This window comes from Cyrtonyx montezumae, unplaced genomic scaffold, assembly GCF_038088225.1.
Source record: "Cyrtonyx montezumae isolate F1298 unplaced genomic scaffold, pur_monq_1.0 scaffold_0, whole genome shotgun sequence".
NCBI classification, from domain to species: Eukaryota; Metazoa; Chordata; class Aves; order Galliformes; family Odontophoridae; genus Cyrtonyx; species Cyrtonyx montezumae.
In genome coordinates, this window is record NW_027071824.1 from 3,333,653 (window position 1) to 3,357,668 (window position 24,016).

The window sequence follows — 24,016 nt, forward strand, 5'->3', positions numbered from 1 at the left end:
CTCTCCTCACGCGGCCGTCTCCTCCCGCCCTCACCGCCGTCCGCCTTTGTTTCCCTCGCGGCCGATAAGGGAGCGGTGCCCCATACTACCCCGCGTCTCCTACCCCAGCTCTTCTGGGGACGGCGTCCCGCCAGTTGCAAGGTCACTGGGAGTCTTGCCTTGATGTTCCTACTTCGCACCCAAGAATTTACTTACCATACGAAGTAAATGATTTTTGTGTGCTTAAAGCTGTAGATTTTAGCAGACATTTACGTCACACCATTGCAAAAAAATAACAGCCTGAGAAATCACAGAACATACCAGAGTTATGGTCAGAAAATGGCATAGAAAGGCTGTGATAATTTTTGTACTAATTAAATGTGCTTTTCCCCTGTGTATTCGTAATCACGTTTCTGAAAATGAAGAAGTGACTTACTGTTGGACAAAATCTATTTACTGAGTGTTCAAATAAAAGTTTCAGTATGTTTCAATGCAGCACATAAACCCTGCTTTGATGACCTAATGTTGTATTTAATTATCCTATGGTGGAGATATTAAGATATTTTTCATATTTCAGTTACAACATTGAAGCATCTGCACCAGGATACTGTGAGCAGACTTGATCCAGTTCTTTCCTCTGTTGATGCTTCAAGTACACAAAAGGCAGGAGGAAATATGGAAATACATCCCTGTTATATAAGTTTGCAAGTATCTGACTCAGCAGTCGATTTGGTGTTATTTTTCTTCTCATATCTCCTCCTTTTGTATAAAACAGAGAGAGGGGGGAAAGCTGCCAATACCATCTGAAATAGGTTTTTTTCATACCATTTTTATTACCTGGAGCTGATAAACAGAAGTCATGGTTTCAGTCCACTACCCTCAAATAAGAAAAGCAATTATTGTTATTTACTTACTACTACATAGTCAAGTACAACCACATAATTATATAAAGGCCAAAGCAATGACATGAAGAAAAATCCTCAAGCCCTGTAGAAATGTAAACCACCTAATTATGAACATAGTTTGGAAGCACATGTTTTTACCAGTACAATTTTCCTCCTCTCCTCTTCTCCTGCTGCCTTGTATTTCTTACATTCTGTGCTGTAATTTACATTGCATTAAGCTATTAGCTCATTGTAGCGAGCAGTGTTTCTTGCTGTACTAATATATTACACATCCATTACTAAGATTACTGTATTTAGGTACCATGGAAATGCAAGTAACAGCCAGAAGAAAAATGGGAAAAGGTTTTTGTTTGCTTGATCATAAGTGAAAAACAATTAGCATTCATTGATTCAATAATGGCATTTGTAGGGGAATGTTAACAAGAAAGTACTACCTAAAAATGGTCTGAATATGACTTTCAAATCTGAGCTGAAATGAGTGCTTTAGCCATCACACAATACAGAGTGACTTAGGAGTGATAAGACACTGAGACCTGATCTACAATTTTCTATTGGGTAAAGAAGAGGTAACAGAAAAATGGGTCAGACCACAGATAAGGCAGTATCCTGTCCTGAAGAGCAGCAGGTGGGCACAGCAAAATGGAAAAAAATTGGATGTATGGAGTCAGTGTTCTCACTTTGTATTTTTCAGCAGTTGCATGTTTAAGGAACTTATGAGTCAGAAGCCACTTCCATATATTTCTGTTTAGTAAATACCCTTGAGCATGCTTTTGTCTACTTTTTTGGGTCCCATTTATATTTTTGCCTCCGTTAGGCATCTCCCTCAGTGATCATGTCTCTGATTTACAAGTCACACTGGTAAAAGGTGACTGTCATCCATGGAAACACCCACTGGAGGTAAGGGAGACTTTACTGCCAAAGGTTTCATTCTGCAGTTCTTGTTCACTTGAAACTCAGCTGCTCTGACCATGTAAAGCCTGAAGAATGACAGAAGGTTTGTCTTGTAGGGGTGGATGACAGCCCCTAGAATAATCTGCACTGCTAGACTCCTCATATTCAAGGCTTAAGGTCTCCTTTCCAACGATGCTGTTTAGTGTAACTTTCACACATTGGTCATTTCAACTCATACCCTTTGCCAGCAGCTTCAGAGCCCACTGAGGGGTGGCGGACTCACTCAATTATGTGTACAAGATAAACATGTAGCATGCAGGTTGAATGTGAAATCTGCTGTGTAGCAATGAAGGGGATAGTTACATCAGTGTTCATTATCTACAGCTGTGGCATGAATGTGCAGGGGTTTTGTTCCCTTTTTTGCTTTTAGTCTCATCAGCGTAAGAAGTTGGTGTTCTGCCTACTCCCCGCACTGGAAGTTACCACTGCCTTAGCTGCAGTGGGATGGGGAAAACACCATTGTGTCTGGACAACCAGAAAATTTTGTTTTTATTTTTGCTTACTTTTGTTTGGATTTATCCATGCTACCCTCTAGGCTGTAGAGCTCCTGCGATCCTCTTTATTTTCAGTCCAGTGACAAGTTATAGATGTCTAATTTGGGGAATTCATTGCAAGATTTTAAGTCAAAAAAAAAAAAAAAAAACAGCTGCACTAACCACGCCATACACTAGTTACTGCCAAGAGAAACTATGCCTGCTCAGTGTGTTTGATGCTGGCTTGAACACCTAAATTGATGTGCACTTGGGTCAATAAGCAGCTGTGGTACAGGTAAGATCCAGCACTCAATAACTTGCCTTGCAGAACAGAATTTACAAGCCTTGCACTATCACCAGCACTTTCAAAACAATCACAGATATGATATTTATTGTTTCTCAAAGTATCAGATTGGAGTCTGATGGTCAAAAAAATTTACTTTTGTTTTGGAAAAACAAAATTCTTTCGCAATTTAAAAGCATAATTCTTAAATGCACCAGTACTGGGGGCAGCCCAACCCTAGTAAGATCACATATAGGATCCATAAAAATCTTACAAGTAGATCTCATGTTGTCTTTTGGCCTGACAGAAGATTTTCAAGTGTTTTAGTTTGTTGCTGCAGTTTTATTTGCACAATTTAAAAGTGCAGCTGCTGCTTGCTTTCTCCTCAGACTGATACAGCCACTTAAACGAGTTACATCGTTCACTGTTTTTAACTTGTTTCCTGACACCTGAGCTAACAATCTCAGAACTAGTATTCAGACCTGAGTACAAAATAAAATTGCATTATCTGTGGCGTCAGGCCCTAGGCATTTCAAACAGTCCCTTGAAAAGCACTAAGAGCCACCTTACTAGTTGGCCACCTGGCTGAAAGCTGTTTGTGTATCCACCCTCCACAGGAGACCCTGTTCACCTCTCATGGCAGCAACACACTTTCCTACAGTAGTAAAAACACTGAGAACAGGTCGGTCTTTGAGCAGTGGAAGAAGTGAGGAACGCACTGCAAGGATTGCTGGGGCTCTTGTGCAAGTGGTAGGAAGGCAAAGACAGAGCTCTTGCCTGTAGCCTGTCCAGTGCACCAAGGCATGCTAAGAGACCTTGATGAAAACAAGCCTTTATCGCAAGATAAGCATGGGAAGAGAAGGAGGGGGAGGGACAAAATACGATTGCATTTGTATCCTGGCATTTCATATTACTTACATTTTTGTCTTTGCACACTATTTTTATTTTGTAATCTTGGCATGCACGTTCTTTGCCAAACAGATAAGCAGACAGCCATTCTGTGGTATTCCTCAGATGCATGTGCACCAAGGGCACAGCAGCAAGCCAGAACCATGCTTGCTCACAGGCCTCTGGCTGCGAGCTAATGCAGCAACACCAAAGATAAAAGTTCTGGTGTCACAGCTCTAGCCTGTTTGTATGTTTGTTTGATTTTCACCTTTATTGTTTCTCTGGTTGGCAGTATTCAGTCTTGGATGAACAGTGAAACGTCTGCCTCTTCAGTACTTCCTGTCTCTGCTTAAGATCACCTTTCTCTGCGTAAACACAAGATACTGCAAGTTCTCCAAGACACTGTAATGGAACTTTCACATCCCCATCTGGGATAAGTTTTCTGGTTTTGCTTCTTCTGGGCAGTTTCAATAAATAACTGCAGTTCTGAAATCTCTTCCTTTTGCTATCAAGCAGCCCATCTGTCAGCATGTCCAAAAGAGACAGGCAACTCCGTCACCAGTAGAAGAATGCTGTCTATGCCTCAAAGCATCCACCCCACTCTTTGCAGTAGCACAGGGCTCTGGGGTAGCTACGCAGAGCAGCATAGGTGTGACTGCCTTACAGTCCTAGGAAATTTCCTTGCAGAGCTTCTTGCCCAAAATACTCTTGAAGCAGTTTCTCCTGCAGATTAAACATGCAGCTTGCCCATCGAGTGGACACAGTTCATGTCTTTAGTGAGGCCTAGCTCTAAATGGCTAGCTGTGGGCAGCTGAATAGCCAGCCATGGGCACACAATCCAGGCACCAGAAGAAATATTTTTTGGTCCTGGGTGTTGCAATGCCCAAGGCAGAAAATGTCACAACACTGGATTTATCTTAAGCAACAGTTCCCAAAAATGAGCGGGGTTCAATTTGTGAAGCAAGTTGTTTCCCAGAATCACTGTTCAGTAAGCTCCTGTGAAGATCTACCAGAAAGGATATGCACTTCTAAAATAGGCATTCAGTGATGTTACGTGGTTTGTGTCTTGCCCTTTGATGATGAAAACTTAACTGGAGCATTAGGCTCAGTGTGTAAGTGAAAGAATGTCTGAGAGTCAGGTGCTTTCCCACAGGTTATTGGATTTTATTTCTAATCTTGCTCTCCTTTGTCTCCCTTCATCTGGGATGAAGCTGTGTCTTTGGACTGCTTGGCTTGCTGTGGCAGGAAAAATCAGTGATGGATACTGAACTGACTAATAAGTGAGATCGTCTATGTGATGGGCAAGGGTGCAGAGCAGAAGTTTCCCCACTCAAGCACTTGCAGAAGATACTGCCTTCTCTGCACCAACCAATATCTTACAAACTTTATTGCCTGGGCCTCCAGAGGGACCTGATTTGCATTACACAGAGCAAGCTCTTTGTAAACTCAAAGCAGCTCTGCTTAATTATGCCATTGTGCTGTGTGTGATATATGAAGGTCCCAAAGCAACACAGTAGCGCATGGATTTTATCTCCAGGAAAGGGAGGGGGGGATTTCACAGGGAAGAAAATAAAAGAAATCCCATATTCACTTTGCCCTAACTGACAGCACCTAAACCCATGTCAATAAAATGGCTGCTGCTGCTGGCAGCAGATGACGACAATGTGGTTGAGGTGGAGAAATCAGCCAGTCATGGTATGCAGACACATGAGATCAGCTTTCCCCTTAAACAACTCCAGCAAAACTGGAGTTGTATGCACAAAACCTACAAACATGCAACATCTAAATTGGGAAGGAGGTAAATCCACACGTGTACATGTGTGAAACAAGTTCTTATCACTCACTGCCTGTAAGCCAAGTGCAGCTGCCTCACATCCGAAGGCCCAGTTTTGTCCTGTGGTTTCCCCAAACACCCTCCTCTCTGCATCTCTGTATGCTGCTGCTACTCAGACAGGAACTGTTTGAGTTTGCTGCCTTTAGCAGACTCTGCAGTTCTTTTATCTCCATTGGCATCTCCCTGCCAGTTGCCAATGCAGTCATGCACACATCTGAAAGCGAATTTTCTAGGACAGCACAGAGTTTACGCTGTGATACAAAATATTTTCCCTGTTAGTTTTTTCTCTCATCCAAGCTCCTCCTGCCTCCTCTTCTTTTGCTGCTCCCTGTCTGCAAAAGCAAACCAGTGCTCGCTGCTGCTGGTTGGACCCTACGCAGGCCGCGTCCCGTGAGTCACAAACCTGACCACCATCCCAATGCTTTTTGAGGCAAGTGCATCTGATGGTTTCTCAAGTCTCTTGCTCCTGCCACTCCTCTGCCTCCTTGGCAGACAGCAGAACTACCATGCCAACCAGGCCTGGAGCCCGAAACTATCTGTAGACCCACTAACTTCTCCAGAGCTGCAGGTCCATAGAGCACGTTCTCCCCGCCCAGTACTTTCACCAGTGAGAATATGTGGAATGAAACCGAGCTGGCCTGCTTGTCACCTTCCTGCTTGACTTGCGTAGGTGCTTTTAAAACCCTGTAAAGCCCCCACATGTTGCTATGTAGTGTCTCCAGCACTAAAATTGGTCTCAGTGTGAGCAGTCCCACAGCCTGTCAGCTTTCAGAAGCAGAAATGGAAATGGAACTCAAATCTTCTTCGCTCCCATCAGAAACCTCAGACGCAAGTTCATCCTGCCATTTCGTAGGCAGTTTTGATTTCTGAACCTTTAGACCTGTGACACATCCTCTGCAAAGCTTAAATTCAAAAGTAGCTGCGTGAACAGAGAAAGGAAGGTCTGTTTCAGAGTATGCAAGCATGCTCCCCAGCCCCCAGTGCAACATGGAAGTGTCTCTGGCTCCTGGCAGCCCACACAACAGCAAGTTGCAGGAGCTGCAAGCTATTATTTTAGCTCCCAAGAAAAGTAATTACTATAGCAACCGGCACATCCGAATGGCTCTTTAGCTGCTGCTGAGGCACAAACAGCTCGTGCACAAAGGCACATCTGAAACGTGCTGTGCGAGGAGTGCTCTTGGGCGGCCGTGTTTTTTGAAGAGCTTTCTGAAACACGTGTAACTGGATGCTGATAAACGACTGCTAGACCAACAGCAAGCCACAGTCCTAAAATAACCTAATCAATGCCTCGGTGTGTTTGCCTCTGAAGAGATGAAGCTCAAAGCAGTGCGGGCTCCATTTTAAGGCTGTGTGCAGCAAAGCACCCAGCAGAGCTGAAGACGCACTTGATAAAACAGGCAATAAGATGGAGGAGGGGAGGTCTCCCCTTTTGTTCTGCTCACAGATGGAAGCTCCCTGCAGCTCCAGTATTGGCTGAGCTCCATCAGCTTACACAAAGTTTATCAAAGAAAAGGATTTAATTACAGGCTTGCAATACTGAGGAGGTGTAACAAGTGATGTGTGCCTTCTCTGCTGTGTCTATGCAGCCATCAGCTCCAGCAGAGCTTGTCTCTGGCTGCAGTGTTAGGTTCATTGCTGTTGTCACCAGCAAAAAAGGAATATCAACAATAACCTGAGCTGTCCTTGAGGATTTTTTTGTGCTCGAGTCCTGAAGTCTTGCTCTGAATCCCGCATAAGCTGAACTAAAGACAAAAATATGGAAGTGTAGTAATGTAATCTATTACAGAAGCATCTCAGAACTGACCAAAACAGGATCTTGGGCAGAGGGTACTGCACAACAGTGGATAAGAAATAGCCTCCATGTCCAAAGAGCTTCCAGTGGCCAGCAAGGGAAACATGCAGGAGGATAAATGACTGTGTCCCAGGGATGATTTTGCTGTGCCAGGAGTCAGTCCTGGCAAGTGCATGGCTGCACCAGCTGAGTGTGTGTACTGTCAGTAATGAGGTTATTGGTTTTCATGTGGTCAGCTTGGCTTGGCCGTGCTTCCCCCGTTTCAGCTCCCCGAGAACCACACTGCTGCAGCTTCTCCTCATCGAAAAAAAAGGTGTCTGCAAAATGAGAGCTCTGTGGGACTTCCACCTCTGTTGTTGCCTGTGAAAGTCATACAGAGAATGGTTTCTTAATTGTTCCAAATCTAGCTGTGATCCGTGGCTTTGTGATATAAAACTGGTGCTGAAGTCTGGGCCTGAAGTGTTAAATCTTTACTGAGCTTCATTTTGACACTGCTGATAAGAAGGGATCTTGTAGTTCGAGTTTGGAAACACCTTTTTCTTTTTGTTAACTGTCACCTCTTAAGTAAAGTCACTTTATTTTGGATTAAAACAAACAAACAAACAAAACCCACAACATCTAAAAAAAAAAAAAAAAGAACAAAACTAAAGGAATCCAAAGGAAAAAGCACAATCATATGTAAAATGATGCCTCATTTCTGCCTTGCAACGCTGTAACTCCCCTGCAGGCATCTGGAATTTCCAACTTGCCAATCTCAGAGAAATATCTGTAATTTTTCTCATAGCAAATTTATTTTTTGATAGTGCACAGTGCAGTAAATGGCTCCCTCTCTGAACAACAACAACAAAAAAAGAATATATATAAAAGTGCTTTTTAATGCTATGCATTTTTGCTAGGATTTTGGTAGAGGAAAGAAAGGAACAACCACTCCAAGACTGAATTCCCAGTTCTCCCTTGCTACTGAAATCTCTTGCCCAGATTAGAGGAGCTGGACCATGCACACAGCATGCCTTCATGTCATGCCTAGGTCAGCCTGCAGGGCCACTTACGGTGATGGAGCTGATAAATCATGGAAGAACAGAATCATCTAGGTTGGAAGAGATTTCAGGATCACCAAGGCTAATTGCCTAGCTCAAATACTGAAGGCTGCTTTTCTCCGCTCCGATTCTCTTCCATGTAAGATGTGTCCTTGTGCATGCTGGTGTCTCTTCTGGTTTACCCACCAGCTTGAAAATCTGGTGCAGGGCTCATGAGCAGATCTGTCTGTGGTATCAGTCTTGCACCTGCACAGTTTTAGATGTCGGGGCCATAAGGGTGTGGGAGGAAGCACCTGAACACAGCAGCCTGTGTTTTACTGCAGGCAGAAGGGCAGCGCCGGCAAAGTACAGGCTGCACAGCAGCCCCATGGAGGCTTTGTTTCTCGGGCAGTTTGAAAGCTGTGCTGTCTTGCCTGGGGGGAAACACTTGTTGGAGATAAATGTTTAGAGACTGATCATCCCCACTCTCTGCCCCCAAACAAACAAACAAACCAACCTGAAAACAGGCACTCAGAAGAATGCGTGCATTGATTACTTTCATATTCCTGCGTTTGCTTCTCACTGAGGTTGCTTGCCCAGGACAGTGGGAAGCAGATATTTCAAAACATAGTGTGTAACGGAGCCCAGACCATGGGCACGCACCTCCAAAAACTCATTATCCCCTCAGCATGCACCCAAGCCTGCCAGGCAGCAACTGCGCGGTGTGACTCCTCCCAGCCCTGCCACGCTGGAGGCAATCATGTGATTTTTGGGACTCTGCTCTCCGTAACGCTCTTTGCTCCACTCCCGGCCACCCTTGCTTCCTCCCGGACTTCCTCCCCTGCAGCCGCGCAAGGACAGTGTTTGGGGAGAGATGGTAGAGGTGAAGAGAGAGGTTTTCGGCCACATGCCCCCAGAGGATGGCGGAGGGGAGGTGGAGAAATTTGTGCTGCAGTCAGACAGCGTCAGAGTGGAAATCCTGTCCCTCGGGTGCATTATCACCGCACTGGAGACAAGAGACAGGGCCAAGCAGTTTGCGGACATTGTCCTGGGCTTTGACAAGCTAGAAGGTGGGTCTTAATCTGTTTCCTTCCAAAAAAAAAAAAAAAAAAAGAAGAAGAAGAAGAAAGAAAGAAATCAGACAGATTCCTCTATTACTCCTACTCTGTAATCTGCTCCTGAAGGTAGCCCCAAATAATGGACTGTATAAATAACAAGTCTTGCTCCCTGTCCTGGGCTTAGCAGTGGATGTGGGGACACCAGTGGCCCCAGGTTGCAACGTGCCCCTCTAACAGGTCTGCCTCATTGAGCTTTTCTCCCAAATTTGTAAACAATGCAAGTTTCCCCCCCTGAGCTGTTTCAAACACAGAAACACAGCATCATCTGTGTTGGCAAGCAACTTCAAGATCACCGAGTCCAACCATCAACCTGATTTACTGAGGCTTAGCACTAAACCACATCGCTCAGTGCCACATTCACATGTGTGCAAATGGTGAGCTGTGTGCCCTGTGAGACACTAGGACTGCAGCCCCTGCATAGTACTGGGAGGATGCTGAGAGGGAAATCTCTGAGCACAGCGGGACATGTGAAGCACACAAGCACACCTATGCTGCCCTGCTCCTTCCATGTAACAGCACACTGCTTTCTCCATGCAGGTTACACAAGGAAGCACCCCTTCTTTGGAGCTGTGGTAGGCCGTGTTGCCAACAGGATTGCCAAGGGGAAGTTCACCATGGATGGAAAAGAGTATCAGCTGTTCCTTAATAATGGGCCCAACTCACTGCACGGAGGAGCCAGGGGCTTCGACAAGGTGAATGTTGGGCTGGTGGGTCCCATGGCTTTCAGCACACAGCCTCCAAGGTTGTGGCAGGGATATGATGTCTCCCCTCCCAACCCTGCAGGACTTTCTGGTGGTTATTGAGTTGGATCAGCTCCCTGAAAGTGCTGCACGTGCAGGAATGAGGGGAAGACAAGATTGTGCTGTTTCAGCAGCCACAAACTACTTGACTTGGGTCAAGAGAGTCTGGAAAAGTGTTACTGTTGGGCAGCACCATCAACACAGTGTGATTAGATTAATGTCTGTGACCTGGCATCAGACCAGGATCAGACACCCATGGGCTCCCACTGGATGCCTTTCAGTCAGGTGACAGCCACCATGCAGCGGCCTGTGGTCAGGCATAGCGCAAACAAGATGCGATAGCTCTTGGCTGTGACTATCTTGGTCATCTTCTCAGTTTTTCATTATCTTGCAGACATCAGCGATCAACATGTGGCCTGATGGTACATAGCTTGTAGCCATGCTTTGTGTTGGCGATACTTGATCGTGTTGCCGGGGAACTGGAAAACTTAACTCTCCTAGCTCTAAAAATAACAACATCCATGGGCTTATTGACCATTAATAGATTTCCTTTGATGAATTTAAGTAGAAACTCAGATATTGAACCACAGAGTCCCAGAGCAGTGGGAAATGCAGCTGAACTGCATTTGGTGCAGTAGCACTTAGCAGGAGCTGCTCCACAGCCTGGTTATCATATTTGGCAACCTCAGTTCCTGTGCTGGATGAAAATGTTGCATTTTGATGAGTCCCCTCCGCTGTGACCTCTGCACAAGGCATGAGAGCAGTCATTCCAGAGGTGTGATCCTGCTCCTGCCTCTAGATCTGTCTTCTTTGGCTAGAAGTAACTATCCCTTAGCTGCAAACGTCCAGGCTCAGTGCCATACATCAGGTACCACTTAGCCTAGCACAATTTATATTTACATTGCTACCAGTGCACTAGAAACCAGCCCTGAGTTAGCCCAAGAAAGGCAGCAGCCTGATGAGCTGATGTTGCTCACTGAAAGGTGCACAGGAAAGGGAATAAATCCAACTGCAGAGCAAAAGTCAATCATAGTGTGGACCCTCTGAGGCATGGAGTAACAGTGTTCAAGAACAGACCCCCCACCAGAGCAAACTGCCTCCTCTCTTCAGTCACTCATGGAAAAGCCTGTTTTCCTTGGTCACCCAGAGCCAGCAGGCTAGTGTTTGTGTTTTCTACTACTTCAATTTTTTTTTTTTTCATCAAGGAGATGTTGTTTTTGTTTTTTTTTTATTTCCCTAGGAGAAAGAGCAGAGAAGATGATCAACAGAAACCTTTGTTTCAGTGCTCACTTCCCTGTGTGCCTTTTGTTACAGCCTAGGGAAGGACAGAGGGGCACTACTCTTCCTAACACATTGTCCTTGCAGGTTCTCTGGAGCCCCCAAGTCCTCCCAAATGGTGTCTGCTTCTACCGGCTCAGCCCTGATGGCGAGGAGGGCTACCCTGGTGAGCTGAAGGTCTGGGTCACCTACACACTCAATGGCAGTGAATTGGTTATCAACTATCGAGCCCAGACCAGCAAGAAGACACCCATCAGCCTGACAAACCATGCGTACTTCAACCTGGCAGGGCAGGTAGGTATGGGGAGACCTAACCCCATAGAGGGGGTGGTGCAGAGGTGAAGAAGAAGCTCATGCACCCATGGGGAAGGGCTTTGTGTGGGATCATTGGGACCAACATGGTGGCCTCAGCTGTCAGGTCCTGATGGCAGGAGAAAGGGTAAGGGAAGCCAGTACTGACTGCTTCAGCATGTTCCCATCATCAAGCATACAGGAGTGTTTTCAGCAAAGGAGAAGAGGGAACTCAGAAAGGTGATGACTCATGGGGACAAAGCAATGAAGGGTGTCCGAGCCTACAAGCTGCAGCAAGACCTCATGCAGATCTCAATAAGAGCTGCATTATTCCAGTGCTTTGTGGACAAAGTGACCCAGTTATGAATATTACCCCTTCTTTTGTTTGCAGCTGAGTAGTTTTCCCTATCCTGGTTGTGGACTCTTGAAGAGATTACACAGGAGGTGTAAAATTGGCATCTGCTAGTGTTGGACTGGTATTTCTTAGCTGTCCTCTCTGAACTCCCTTGAGACAATGCACTGAAACCCCTGTCTGGAGGGTGCAGCTGAGACCAGACAGTGTAGCAGCTAAAGACCCAGGTCAAAATGGGAGAAGCAATGTCCTAGCAAAGGGATGTGATATGGCCAGAGTTGCACAGTGGAGCATCAGTGGGACGTAGAGCAGACCCACATTGGTTGGCACTGCACTTTGGTCTCCTGCACCTTTATATTTATAACTAGGGTTGGAAGAAAAGGACCTAGGCTATTAACTATTGCTGGGCAAAGGGCACAGGGCAGGAAAGCATGAACAGAGACCTGTGAAAGGGTTAGTGAGAAGCTCTTCTCTGCAGGTCTGCTCATGCTATAGCCCTAAAAATGGCCGCGCAGTTGTTAACTTATTCTCAGATTGTCCTCCCAGCCATACAGCAATATCAACACCTATGGAATGCAGCTTAGGCATATTTCCAGAGGAACAGGAAACCTTTGGGCATGAAACTGCTGCTCAGATTAGACAGTAATGAGCAGGTTCAGCATTCATCCTCTTCCTGCCCAGCAAGTCCCTTGCCAGCATCCAGGGAAGAAGAGGAGCATGAGACACGAGGCAGGAGCACAGGCTGCACTTCCCACCGTGCTTACTTCCTTCCCCTTTTTGCCTGCTGCTGTACGCTAGCACATTTAGGCTAGCCAGCTGGCAGTGTGTTGGTGCTGGGCATGGTGCAAGTTCAGGCTGATAATCCTGTGCAGGAGGTCCCACGCAGCCTCTCACCTGTGCTGCGCCTTGTTCTCTAATGAGACAAGGTGGAAGGATGCCCAGGAGGTGTCCCAGGCACTACCAGATCAGCTGCAGCATACCACACCTGGGCGTTTGAAGACCCCTGCAGGAATCCCAGCATTTCCCTTCTTCCCACAGGGCTCACCTGACATCTACGACCATGAGATTTCTATTGAAGCGGATTCCTACCTGCCTGTGGATGACACCAAGATACCAACCGGTGGGTGGCACGTAGTGAAGAGAGCTTCACAGATGGGGGTTTGTACAGAGTTTGGCTTTACCATACTCCTATACTGGGATTTTCTAATGGGATAATGCAGTTGTACTTCCACAAATCATGTTCCTGTAAGATCAGCCCGTGCCCAAGCAGGAGAGCTCCTGGTATCCAGGATCCTATGTGAGCTGAGCCATTTCACCCATCTCTACAAAGAGACAGGGGGCTAGCACTGCTGGCTGGGAGCCTGGGTGCACAAACCCAGCACTTTCCTTTCCTGTCTTTAATGTTCAGAAAGAGGAAAGCCTGAGAAGGAAGAAAGCACATTTTGCATGCTAAGCAGGTTAATTCAACGAGGGTGACATTGCTGTTTTCTCTGGCCTCAGAGCACAGAAGTAGGCTGGCAGCTTCTTGTACTCCATCTTGATTTAGGGATAGAAAGGAGAAAACAGTTTCCTAGTTGTTTCTGTTTTGTTCTGTTGGCTTGTTTTTCCCACCCCTGTTTCTCCCTGTGAAAGATCCTGCCTCCAAGTTAAACAATCTGAGCAGGCTGAGGCAGAGCATGCATTCCTGGTGCCCGCTCCAACACCCTCTTGTTGTGCTGTGCAAGCAACCACGCTCAGCTGCAGCAAGAGCCAACCTCTATGCAAAACAGATCTAACACCAGGTTTTATGTAGGAGGAGGCTGTTTTTAGGAATCAGAAGTATTATCTCACAAAAAGGAAAAAGAAGCATCTAACTATGAGACAGAGAAGCTTAAAAAAAAAGTAAACGACTTTTTTTAGCTCAGGGGTCTGTTAGAAGAAGTGTTATGCCCACGTTTACCACCGTGCACTTGGAGGAGCGGGGCTGAAAGTTGCAGCAGCTTTTGCTCAGCCTGCTGTGTTGTTAAGCTGGGGAAAAACTCTGCTGTAGCAAACCCGCTGCCCTGCTTCTCCCTGCTGCTTCTGTGGCAGAGCTGTTTCTACTAGGGCACTGGCAGATTGGTTTCACAACGGTTGCTCTGGAAGGTTAGCAATTACATCTCTCTTTCGCATCTTAATTGCAGCTAGTTCTCTCCCCAGCTTTTCACAGTGCCTGCTCAAAGCTTTGTGTAACCATAGCCCTCGAGGCTGATAAAACGGCGTAAGGTTTTAGCCCTAGAGGCTAAGACAAGATGTGTACAACTGTTAGACAGAATGCTTGCATGCAACGGTGCGCTTTTAACGTAAGTGCCTAAATGGTGGTGCCTCAGCCTGGCACAGCAAAGGGCTTCTAGTGTGCAGGGGACTGGGTGCAAGCATTGACGCTGCTGCTCTCCTGGCCTAGGGGAGGTGGCTGCCGTGCAGGGCACTGGCTTTGACCTCCGTCGGCCGGTGCAGCTGGGGAAGCACCTGAAGCAGTTCCATCTGGACGGCTTTGATCACAACTTCTGCCTGCCACTGGGGCCGGCTCGGCGCCTCGTGGCCAGGTAAGGCTGGGAGCCCTGAGGGTGCCCCTGGGACACCAGCACCCACCCACCCACAGCATTTTCTCTGCAGGGCTCATCACCCACCCAGTGGCAGGACCATGGAGGTTCACACCACCCAGCCTGGCCTGCAGTTCTATACTGGGAACAACCTGGATGGCTCCCTGAAGGGCAAACACGCTGCCGTCTACCCCAATCACTCAGCTTTCTGCCTGGAAACCCAGAACTGGCCTGATGCGGTCAATAAGGTGAGCTGCTCAGGGTCTGTGGCTTCTGGGTCTGTTTGGAGAGGTGTGAGAAACACCCAGGGTGGGGAGATGCCCTGGAGTGCTGCTCTGGGAAGGCTGCAGGGACACAAACCTCCCTGGTGCCACCACGCTCACCAATGCTCACCACCTCTCCACAGCCTCACTTCCCCAGCCCCCTGCTCCTGCCTGGGGAGGAATACAACCACACCACCTGGCTCTGCTTTGGTACTGCCTGAGGAGAGAGGCCAGTTCCTGCTGCAGGAGGGGGTAAGTATCTCCAGCAGGTTCCCTAGAAATCCCTGCAGGTGACAGACATTGCTTTGGAGCTGCTCCAAAACCCACTTGGAGGCTTTCTTCTTCCTCTCTGCATTCTTTTTGCTTTGACTCTACTGCTGTCTAGTCTCTACTGCCCCCCCCCTTCTTCCCAGCCCTACTGCTGCACAACAGGTTTTGTTCCATAGAAAATTGTTCTGAAAACAGCAGTTCTCAGCCAGAGCTCAACCTACAGCAGGGGACTGATGAAGACACTGCTCAGCAGCCATTAGTAACAGCATCAGCTAGTCCCAAAACAGCGCTAGAGGCGCCAGCTGTTGCTTTACTTAGCCTTGCAGAATTGCCCTGTTACTCAAGGTCAGCTAATCCAAGGGTGCCTTGCAATCACATCTGATGGCAGTGTCCCACTGACACATGTACAGCTTTGAGGAGGGAAGGGGTGCTGGGATTATTTTGGCTTGCTGCCAGCTCCTCTGGCTCAACTCCTGTTTTGAAGCCAACAGCAATAACTGCACAAGAGCATATTCCACATACCCCGGCTACAGAAACGAAACAGAAGCCCTGGAGATGACTTGAACCCAGAGAGGCAGCAGAGACACCCTAGAAATGTCTAGTAATGTCATTTTGGGGCATGGGATTTATTGCTGCCCCTTCACGCCTCTGCAGTGCTGCCTGTCCTTTGCATCAGGTCACAGCAGCCAGCAGAGCTGCCCCGACAGCACAGCCCTGTCTCCTCACGCAGGGATCTGTGCTCCATGGTGCCTCCGGGTACTGAAAAACAGGTACCAGTACAGCTGTCGTGTCAGTCTGCAGGTTTATTGGGGAGCAGGTTCACCTCACGAGTACAGAAGAGAAAAAAGCTGATGAAATTCCAAAGCACCAGCAGCATACACGTGCTTCTCACCAGCTATGCTATGAACTGGGCAGGCAGTACACAACCAACAAGCATTCCAAGCACAAGTCACAGGCTTCAGGTATTTTTGTCAAATCATTGCAGGGCAGTATTTGTGCCACCTGCTGCTCCTCTGGCAGCATGTTATGAGTATTGCTAGAACGTCCATCACTGCACCTGGCCAATGAAGCACTGCTAAGCACCACTGCGGTGTCCACATGGACACCAAGCACACCAGGATGACGGATAAAGGCCAAAGCCTGCTGCAACACGACAGCACGTTCAGCACCTGTGCCATGAACTTGTTAGTAACAGGAAACCAGATTAAAAAACAAACAAACAAACTCCACAGGTTACGAAAGGAGTGACTCAATTTTGCCATTTTCTTGCACGTAAGAAGCTCTGTTACAGCACACAAAATGAAAGCAATCTACCGTTAGAGATCCCAGAAGCCCAAACAGGACTCGCTTTGTCATTTCAGTGCTTTAGGCAGAAATTTGTAGTTCTTCGCTTTCCTTTACCGCCAAAACTGGCATTTGTTTCTGGTAGATCTCTCATCACAGTATAAAAAAATAAATGAATAAAAAGTCAGCTTTTTTCCCCTCCACCAAATGTTAGTTTGCTCAGCGTAATGTTGTTTCGTCTTTTGCTGTGATCTGTGTCAACAAAGTGCCTTATCATGCAACTCTTGACTACAGAATGAGGACAAGTACAGAGTGACAGATCTATATACACATCATTAAACCTGCACGTGTGCAGATGCTGCAAGAAATTAGCTTAATTAACACGAGCGTCTCCAGGATTTGGGCTGCTTTAAGCCCATTCCCATTCTGTGCAGCAGGACTGAATTCCTGAGGTCAGCTGTGAGAATCTTTCACTCAAAAAGTTAGAGCCAATGGCAGAAAGCCTCAGAACACCTCCTTTTGGTCTCCCAAACACAATCCTAGGTTACTTCAGAAAGTAGGTCAGACCACCTGACATCGTCCCCCACCACAGCACATGCTTTGAGACATCTGAGGTTTGCTTTATACTGGTAGATGAAATAATTCAAAATGCAACAAGTCAAAGAAGCACTCAGGTTATCACTGCTGTATGTTTAGATGTTTCTGCAGATGTTACTCACTTAAAATAAGTGTTTTGAACAAAAGCTCACTGTTAAACTTTTGGAATCTTGTATGACAACTCCTCGGGTGCCAGAATGAGCTCAGCAGAATAATTACATCAGTGAAGAAAACTACTGCCCATAAAAGCCATACAGGAATAAGAAAAACATATGCCAGTTTTTAAACATCTGCAGACAGAGGAGATGAAGTTCCATCCAGAAACCAATGCCTTCATCAGAAATGATCCAACAGTAAGTGCAAAGTGACTAGTTTGTGAGATGCCAGTATTAGTCATCCCTTTAGACATCACCCATCCATGTCACACGGCACAGCTAGAATTACCCAACCCTTAAGAGAAGCAGCAGGGTTACTACAGAGAAGTTTTAGTTAAAAATACACATTTTATTTCAATGTGCCAATAAAAAAGTCCCACATTTTCATATCACAGGAAGTTAATTCATACAATAAAAAGAGACCTGTGCTAGTCTATTGGTGCGACTAACTCAGAAGACCCAGATCATGCCAAATTTTAGTTGATATACTCTTCTATCTACATTCTTACATTTACAAAGACACCACAAAATCCCTTATAATAATGTAAGCAAAATAACTTTCTTCCTAAAAGGTTAAATTCATAACTTTAATCCATTCTTTCAGGGCTTGCACTTCTCTGAGGGCTTCCTGATGGCGAACGACTGAAAGGAAAAGAACCTGCAGTTAACATTTCAGCAGTGATCTGGGATTCACAAACATGGGGAAAAGAGCAGAAGGATCCCTGCACTACTCAGGAACCCCTCAGGCACTGTGTTTTTGTTTTTTTTTTCTTTTCTAAATCAAATAACCAATTACATTGGCAAAATACGTAGGCTAATGATGAGACAACAGATTTTTTTCACTTCCACCTTTTCCAAATTTCTCTGTTATTTTTGTATTGCAATGTAAATGAGATCATTGTGAAGGCACCAGAACTGTACAACTGACAGTGGCTTTCACAGAGGGCAAGCTACATCGTTACACAGCAAGATGCCAAAACCTTTTAGTGATTATGTAGATGTAACAAGGGTTTATTCAATTCACCTGTAACTATGAGGTTAGAACTGATAACTGAAGTTAATTTTATTTTTTTTTTTTAAAGCTGCCTTGGGAGTTGTAAAATCATGTAAAAATGATTTAAAAATATAGCTGCCTATTCTGTCACTACATACATGTCCACAGATGGAATTATTTCCAGCACTGTTTTTTTTTTTTTTTTTTTTTTTTTTTGAGGGAAAAAAACCAAACAACAGCAGTAAAATCAACATGCTCAATGTTCCCTTCCCAACTGATACCCGAGGTTATTCCACTCTACCTTCCCAGTCTCACCGCAGCTTTTAACAAGACTCAGAGCTCATGTTTATTCCATGTTTCAAGCTCACTGTGCAGTAAAGAACTAGTGAACTCTGGTTAACACAGGAGCAGCCAAAGGCAAAGCATCTAACCAGCACACTGAGGAATTCCTTGTTACCACATATCTATTAGCACACAAACCACAACCACGTTATCTCTGGCAAAGAGATCTCAGAAAATACTTCCCAGTATTTTCCTACAAGCAGCAGTCATGCTCCTCAGCAAATAGCACTGCAGATACTGAAATGCCAGTTCTACAGTCTGTGTTACTAGCAGGGGACCAACATACCTTCTCTTTGGAGACGGTGATCGGGACTTCGACCGACTGCCAAAACAGAACACAGTTGTTGCAGTATGAAGTTAAAATACACACACTCACATATGCAAACAAAACAACCAACAAATGTAAGAACCACAACAGCACAGCAATGGAATTATTATGGGATTCTAGATAGAAGCTCCTGAACATGACAAAGCTTTCTGATCAGCTTTCACACTGGGGGTGAATTCTCCATTCATTTAGTATGTAGACTACATTTATGCAATCATCTTCAGTGAAGAAAACAGGAAAACAAGGGGTAGTACTGAGGTGAGGCATCAAGAAAAAGAAGTCAGATTCCTTCAGGTGTTTTTTCAGCAGCATTAATAAAACCTCTTATCTGATGGTTGGGAGAATAAAACAGAACTGAGCACAAAACAAGCAAGCAAAGGAGTGCTGTGCTAGAAAGTGCAAAGATCTACTAGAAAACAGAACGATGGATAGAGAGCACATTCTAAAGACCTGCAGAGGGAATTTTACAATCACAGACATATCTGAAATTGATTCATTGGGCACTCATGTTCAAGGGATATTGCTTTCTCTGAAGGACCAGAGGCATTGTTAATCACGAGAAGACAGCACTGAATTCTAGCTGCCACTGTAGGCTTCACCCCTGTATGCTCACCTCTTAGCTGGAGAGCCAGATTTCGATCTGCCGTGAGACCTAGACCTACGACAAGAAGAGAAAACAGCTCAGCAAGAAAGCCAGCAGCATGCCTATCACCACATTCGAGAGAGCAAGATTCACACTAAATATGTAACAGCCATAACACTGAAACGCAGACAGAATGCTGGAAACTCACACGGCTTTTCCTAACTAACTTTCACAAGAATATTTCAAATGGATGCTGAACACATTACTCTGGACTTTGGTCCCAGGCTGTAACTTATGTATGCAGATGCAAGTGGCAGGGAATATACACACCACCCAAGTTCAGACCAGCATCTTCATACAGCTCCTAAAACAACACACTTTAAACTTGCAGGTGTTATGAGCTTTAAGCAACACCTACCACCATGGCTGAAACTAGCTGCAGGCACTATGCTCCTACTAATGTCTGCTTTCCAGGGTACTCCATCTTCTGTATGCACCTGACAAAAATATTCTTTCAGATCTGTCAAATTTAAGCCCTGTGAAAAGACTGGAAAAAACATCAGCTTCCTTGAGATAAAACTGCTGCACCAGAACGCTAATGTCACTTAAAAGAACTGAAATGTGTAAGTTCCCAAAGGAAGTGTTCTACTTTCCATATCCATGCCTTTCCGTAACTGCTTCCAGATGTATGCTTTGATGCCATCAGTCCAGCAAACATCATCTAATACTTTTTCAGTCTTTCTTCCCTATGAATCAAGAGCATGCCTGCAGGTGTTTTGCATTCCTTTGATTTCTTCAAGACAGTAATTGTCTTTCAGCTGCCTGATGTGTAAATTTAACAATGACTTCATTATAAATTAAACACCAAAGTTTTATCATTTCTCTGTACTTCCCTCCACCTCAATCGCTTAATTAATAAGAAATGTGTCCCAATACAGAGTGCGAGCAGCATCCTTTACACTGCAGAAAGCAATCCTGGTACTAAAAGGAGAAAATAATGGTAATAGCATCAAGAATTTTTCCACTTGAGGACCCACTGGCCCTAGCTACTTTCTGCTCATCACGCTCAGTGAACAGTGAGGAGCCACAGTTAAGTCACGCTGCAACACCTGGTATTAAGATTCAACACATTTTAGCAACAGGGAGAGAAAAAGTGCATCTGATGAATGCAAAAGCATCGCCCAGATACCTCAGGCAAATTCCCTTCTCTTTTCACTAGATTCTGAACCATTTGTGTGACTTTCTGCTCCTAGTTGAGCCATCTTCATCTCTCCATCCCCTTAGGAAGTCCCGTTACAGCTCTCTGCACCACTCCTCAAAAAACCCTCTACCACAACCTTTCAGTAATGAATTTTTCATCCTCAGCTGTGATTTTTTCATTTACTTCCCTTAGCTGAAGACTCCTTTCTTTGCTTTGTCTCTTCACTGCTGTGTACTACATTTCTCATGTCTAAGAACAGTCTTTAAAGCAGAACAGCAGCCCAAGGAGCAGGCTGGGCAAAGAGCAGTCGCCACTGAAGGAGAACCTGAGCTTCCTCCTCTTGTCCTACAGCAGTGATCTGCAGACATCCCGTTCACCTATGCCAGCCACGTTCTTGATAAGCACTCAAGAAACATGCGCTGTGCTCACTTAGCATGGATGCAATAAACCACAATAAGGAGCATTAATGGCATCCCATGCTTCTTTCAAATCTGTTATCATTCTAAAGGTACACTGGATGGTACAAAATAATTTGGCACTAGTTTATCACACGCTTAATTCAGCAACTGCAAAGTGACACTTTTGAATAGACAAGTACTCCAAACAGTTGTAACGAGACTAGAAAGTCCTTCAGCAATTTCCAGGTTACATGCATTACATACACGCTATCAGAAGGGCACCTTAATTTCTGACAAGCAACTGGAAGAATTCAGAGATTCCTATGTGCTATGTAGAGCAAAAGAAAAAAAAAATCAGATAAATTCTAATGTTTGCTGATAGACAACTAATAATGCAAACTAATCAAAACAGTACTTCTGATCACCATAAGGACCTAGATATCACCAGCGTGTTAAACACACACACACAAACAAACCAACACTAAACAGACCAAACAAGACAAAGGACAGTCTTCTGCACTAGTCTGTATAAGCTTCTGTACCCTGAGATACTAGAGAGAGCGTTTGCTTTTTCCTGAAAATTTTAACAGATGCCAGAAAAATTCAACAACTTTACTATGCAACCCTCAGCTACAGCAGTCTTACCTGCTTCGGGGCCACGTAACCGATCTGGACCTCGACCTGGACCTTGATCTTGACCTAAGAAGAAAAAAAACCACAATCAAAGTCAAAGACTATTACAGCACTACATAACATCCATATGTTGAAACATAAATCCTGCGTGAGTGTTTGGCATTTTAGGCATCAGAATTCAATGTGGGATATACAGCTCTTTAAGGTCTCAAAAAATTAATAAAGGATAACTAAAACTTTAACTAGAATTATCAGACTAAGAATACTTCTAGAAGTTTCCGAAACAGCAAAAACAAAACCGAAAGCTTCTATGAAATTATTGCTTACCTTGATCTCTTCAAGGACCCTGATCGAGACCGACGGGGAGACACAGACCTAGACCTACGAGGTGAAACCGACCGTGACCTACGATAGGAAGCAGACCTGGACCTGCAGAAAAGGTCAAATAAAATTATTGAGTTGCAGAAACAGTCCTAAGCCAAACAAAGAAGCAAGAAGAGGCAAACGTAAGCATACCTCCTACCACGACTTCGACTGCGTGAGCGAGAATACCTTCTTCCTCGGGACCTGGAGCGGGATCGAGACCGGGACCTGGTTTTAGGTTAGAGAAAACACGTATCAGAAAACAGCCTCAGCCAACAGTGCACGTGAGGCCCTGCTGAAGTCAAAACTTTCAGACAACTAAATAACTAGCATCTGTCAGTTGGAAAAAATGCCTGGGCCTACTCGTCTTGAGCAATTTTACTACCTAGAAAAATGTTAAAAGCTGAATTACATTGCAGAATTACATTAGAATAAAAAAATACTGTAATGCGTATTTAAAATAAACCTTGCAAGTTTGCAGGTCGACCCTCTTTGGCCCAAGGTCTAGCAGATCTAGACGATCTAGAAGTATCTATAGCCGATCGCTGCATCTAGGTGTTCTCTTCAATTTAACGACGATCAAACTGACAGCCCAATGAGCCAGGGTGAGGCTTGATTGACGCAAGAAGATTTTTCTAGCTGGGAATGTGGTCAATCTGGTGTTCCTCTTTCTAAACCGGAGGGGGGGACCCCAATTGAAAGCCAAATTTACTGTTACGGCGGTCACCGTCTCAAATTTTCTGCCCTTAAAGAATAAGGTGGAGCTAGGAGGAGATGGCTCGAGGGGATCTGGCCTCTTATGCTGATCACCTCAAGGTCTAGGAGGATCTTAAGTGTCGGATTTGCAAGGCGCCTCAGCATGAAATCTTAAGGCTCGTGACATTCTGAATCAAGGCGACTGACTCAAACGAAGAAACCTGAAAGGTTTTGACCAGGTTGATTATTAAGATAGCAACATTGGATAGAAATAGCAACATATTGTAATATACACCTATACATTTATTCTAGATTTAAAGTTTAAAGAAAACTGGTGTAACGTTCTGCTCTTTGCTAAGAAGCGCTACACAAAGTGAAGCGGCGAAGCAGCCCCGCCGCTGCATCCCGCCCGTACCTGCTCCTCCTCCGGCGGCTGTAGCGATGGCAGTCGTAGGCATAGTGGCCTTTCTCACCACACTCATAGCATCTGTCGTTGGGGTCGAAGGGGCGGCGTGCAGGAGGCCTGTCGTAACGGGAGCGACGGGGCATGCCCGTCGACACCTCCACCCGAACCCTGGAGCCGCAGATCACCCTGCAACAAGTCCGCGATTGCGGAGTTAACCGCTGCTGCTTACGGCAGAACGACGGAAAGGAGAGGAACCAGCGACCAAACCCCGACTGTCTGTCCCGCCGATGGCACCCGCAACGCGCACGTACTTGCCATCGAGTCCACGGACGGCATCCTCGGCGTCCCTCGGGTCTTCAAATTCCACGAAGGCGAACCCCGGCGGGTTCCTGGCGATCCACACGGTTCTCAGCGGCCCGTAGTAGCTGAAGGCTCTCTCCAGCTCGCCTTTGCCCGCGCCCGTGCCCAGGTTCCCCACGTATACCTTGGTCTCTGCGGGCGGAAGCGAGCTCAGTGCCGGGGGCCGCCATCTTGTCCTCTCCTCCCGCTCCTCCCGCCCGCAGCACGGCGGCGGCACGCGCTGCTTTCCCCCCGCTCCCCGGCGGCTGACGCAAAATGGCGGCAGCGGCGGAGGCGGCAACGGCGGCCGCCTCGCTTCTCTCTCTCTCTCTGTCTCTCACTCTCTCTACCCCCGTCCTTCCTTCTTTCCTCCCTCGCTCGCCGCCGGCTCGGCTCCCCTCGGTAACTCCCGCCCTGCCGCGGATCCCCGCCGCCCCGGGAGCTCACCGCCTCCATAGCGGCCGTAACGCGACATCCCAACGGCTGCTCCAAACCGCCGCTCCGCGCCGCGCACGCGCCGGACCTCCCGTCCCCTCTGAGCCCACGGCCCTCACACGGCGCGCATGCGCGCGGGGCGGCGGCGGGTGCCGGAGGGCAGGGCGGGAAGCGGCGGTTGCTGCGGCGACGGCGGTGACGGCCGTTATCGCCTGAGGGCATCGTGAGAAGGCCCAAAACTCCCCCTTTAGCCTTGCACAGTATCGAA

General features: G+C 46.2%; 2 protein-coding genes across 2 annotated transcripts; one reads left to right on the plus strand and one right to left on the minus strand.

Annotated features, from left to right (window-relative positions):
* Positions 1–8,941: 8,941 nt before the first annotated feature.
* On the plus strand, positions 8,942–18,179 carry GALM (galactose mutarotase). The gene is made up of 8 exons (XM_065729452.1): positions 8,942–9,191; positions 9,777–9,931; positions 11,345–11,551; positions 12,939–13,020; positions 14,323–14,464; positions 14,535–14,709; positions 14,868–14,976; positions 17,635–18,179. The coding sequence occupies exons 1-7, from the start codon at positions 8,996–8,998 to the stop codon at positions 14,943–14,945; spliced, it is 1,035 nt and encodes a 344-aa protein (XP_065585524.1). The 5' UTR covers positions 8,942–8,995; the 3' UTR covers positions 14,946–14,976; positions 17,635–18,179.
* On the minus strand, positions 17,359–23,870 carry LOC136044296 (serine/arginine-rich splicing factor 7). Its single transcript, XM_065729577.1, has 9 exons — positions 23,761–23,870; positions 23,286–23,466; positions 22,984–23,160; positions 22,026–22,100; positions 21,837–21,938; positions 21,522–21,575; positions 19,308–19,352; positions 18,653–18,688; positions 17,359–17,672 (listed from the first exon to the last, which is right to left on the minus strand). The coding sequence occupies exons 1-9, from the start codon at positions 23,786–23,788 to the stop codon at positions 17,618–17,620; spliced, it is 753 nt and encodes a 250-aa protein (XP_065585649.1). The 5' UTR covers positions 23,789–23,870; the 3' UTR covers positions 17,359–17,617.
* Between the last annotated feature and the right edge of the window lie 146 nt (positions 23,871–24,016).

Excerpts from the sequence above, each read along its gene's own strand:
- LOC136044296 (XM_065729577.1), bottom strand. The coding sequence starts at position 23,788 with ATGTCGCGTTACGGCCGCTATGGAGGCG. Across the intron at positions 23,161-23,285 it reads GTCCGTGGACTCGATGGCAA|GGTGATCTGCGGCTCCAGGG; the intron begins GTACGTGCGCGT and ends GACTTGTTGCAG. Across the intron at positions 18,689-19,307 it reads TCTGGCTCTCCAGCTAAGAG|TCGGTCGAAGTCCCGATCAC; the intron begins GTGAGCATACAG and ends CTGTTTTGGCAG.
- GALM (XM_065729452.1), top strand. The coding sequence starts at position 8,996 with ATGGTAGAGGTGAAGAGAGAGGTTTTCGGCCACATGCCCCCAGAGGAT. Across the intron at positions 9,932-11,344 it reads GAGCCAGGGGCTTCGACAAG|GTTCTCTGGAGCCCCCAAGT; the intron begins GTGAATGTTGGG and ends TTGTCCTTGCAG. Across the intron at positions 14,465-14,534 it reads GCTCGGCGCCTCGTGGCCAG|GGCTCATCACCCACCCAGTG; the intron begins GTAAGGCTGGGA and ends TTTTCTCTGCAG.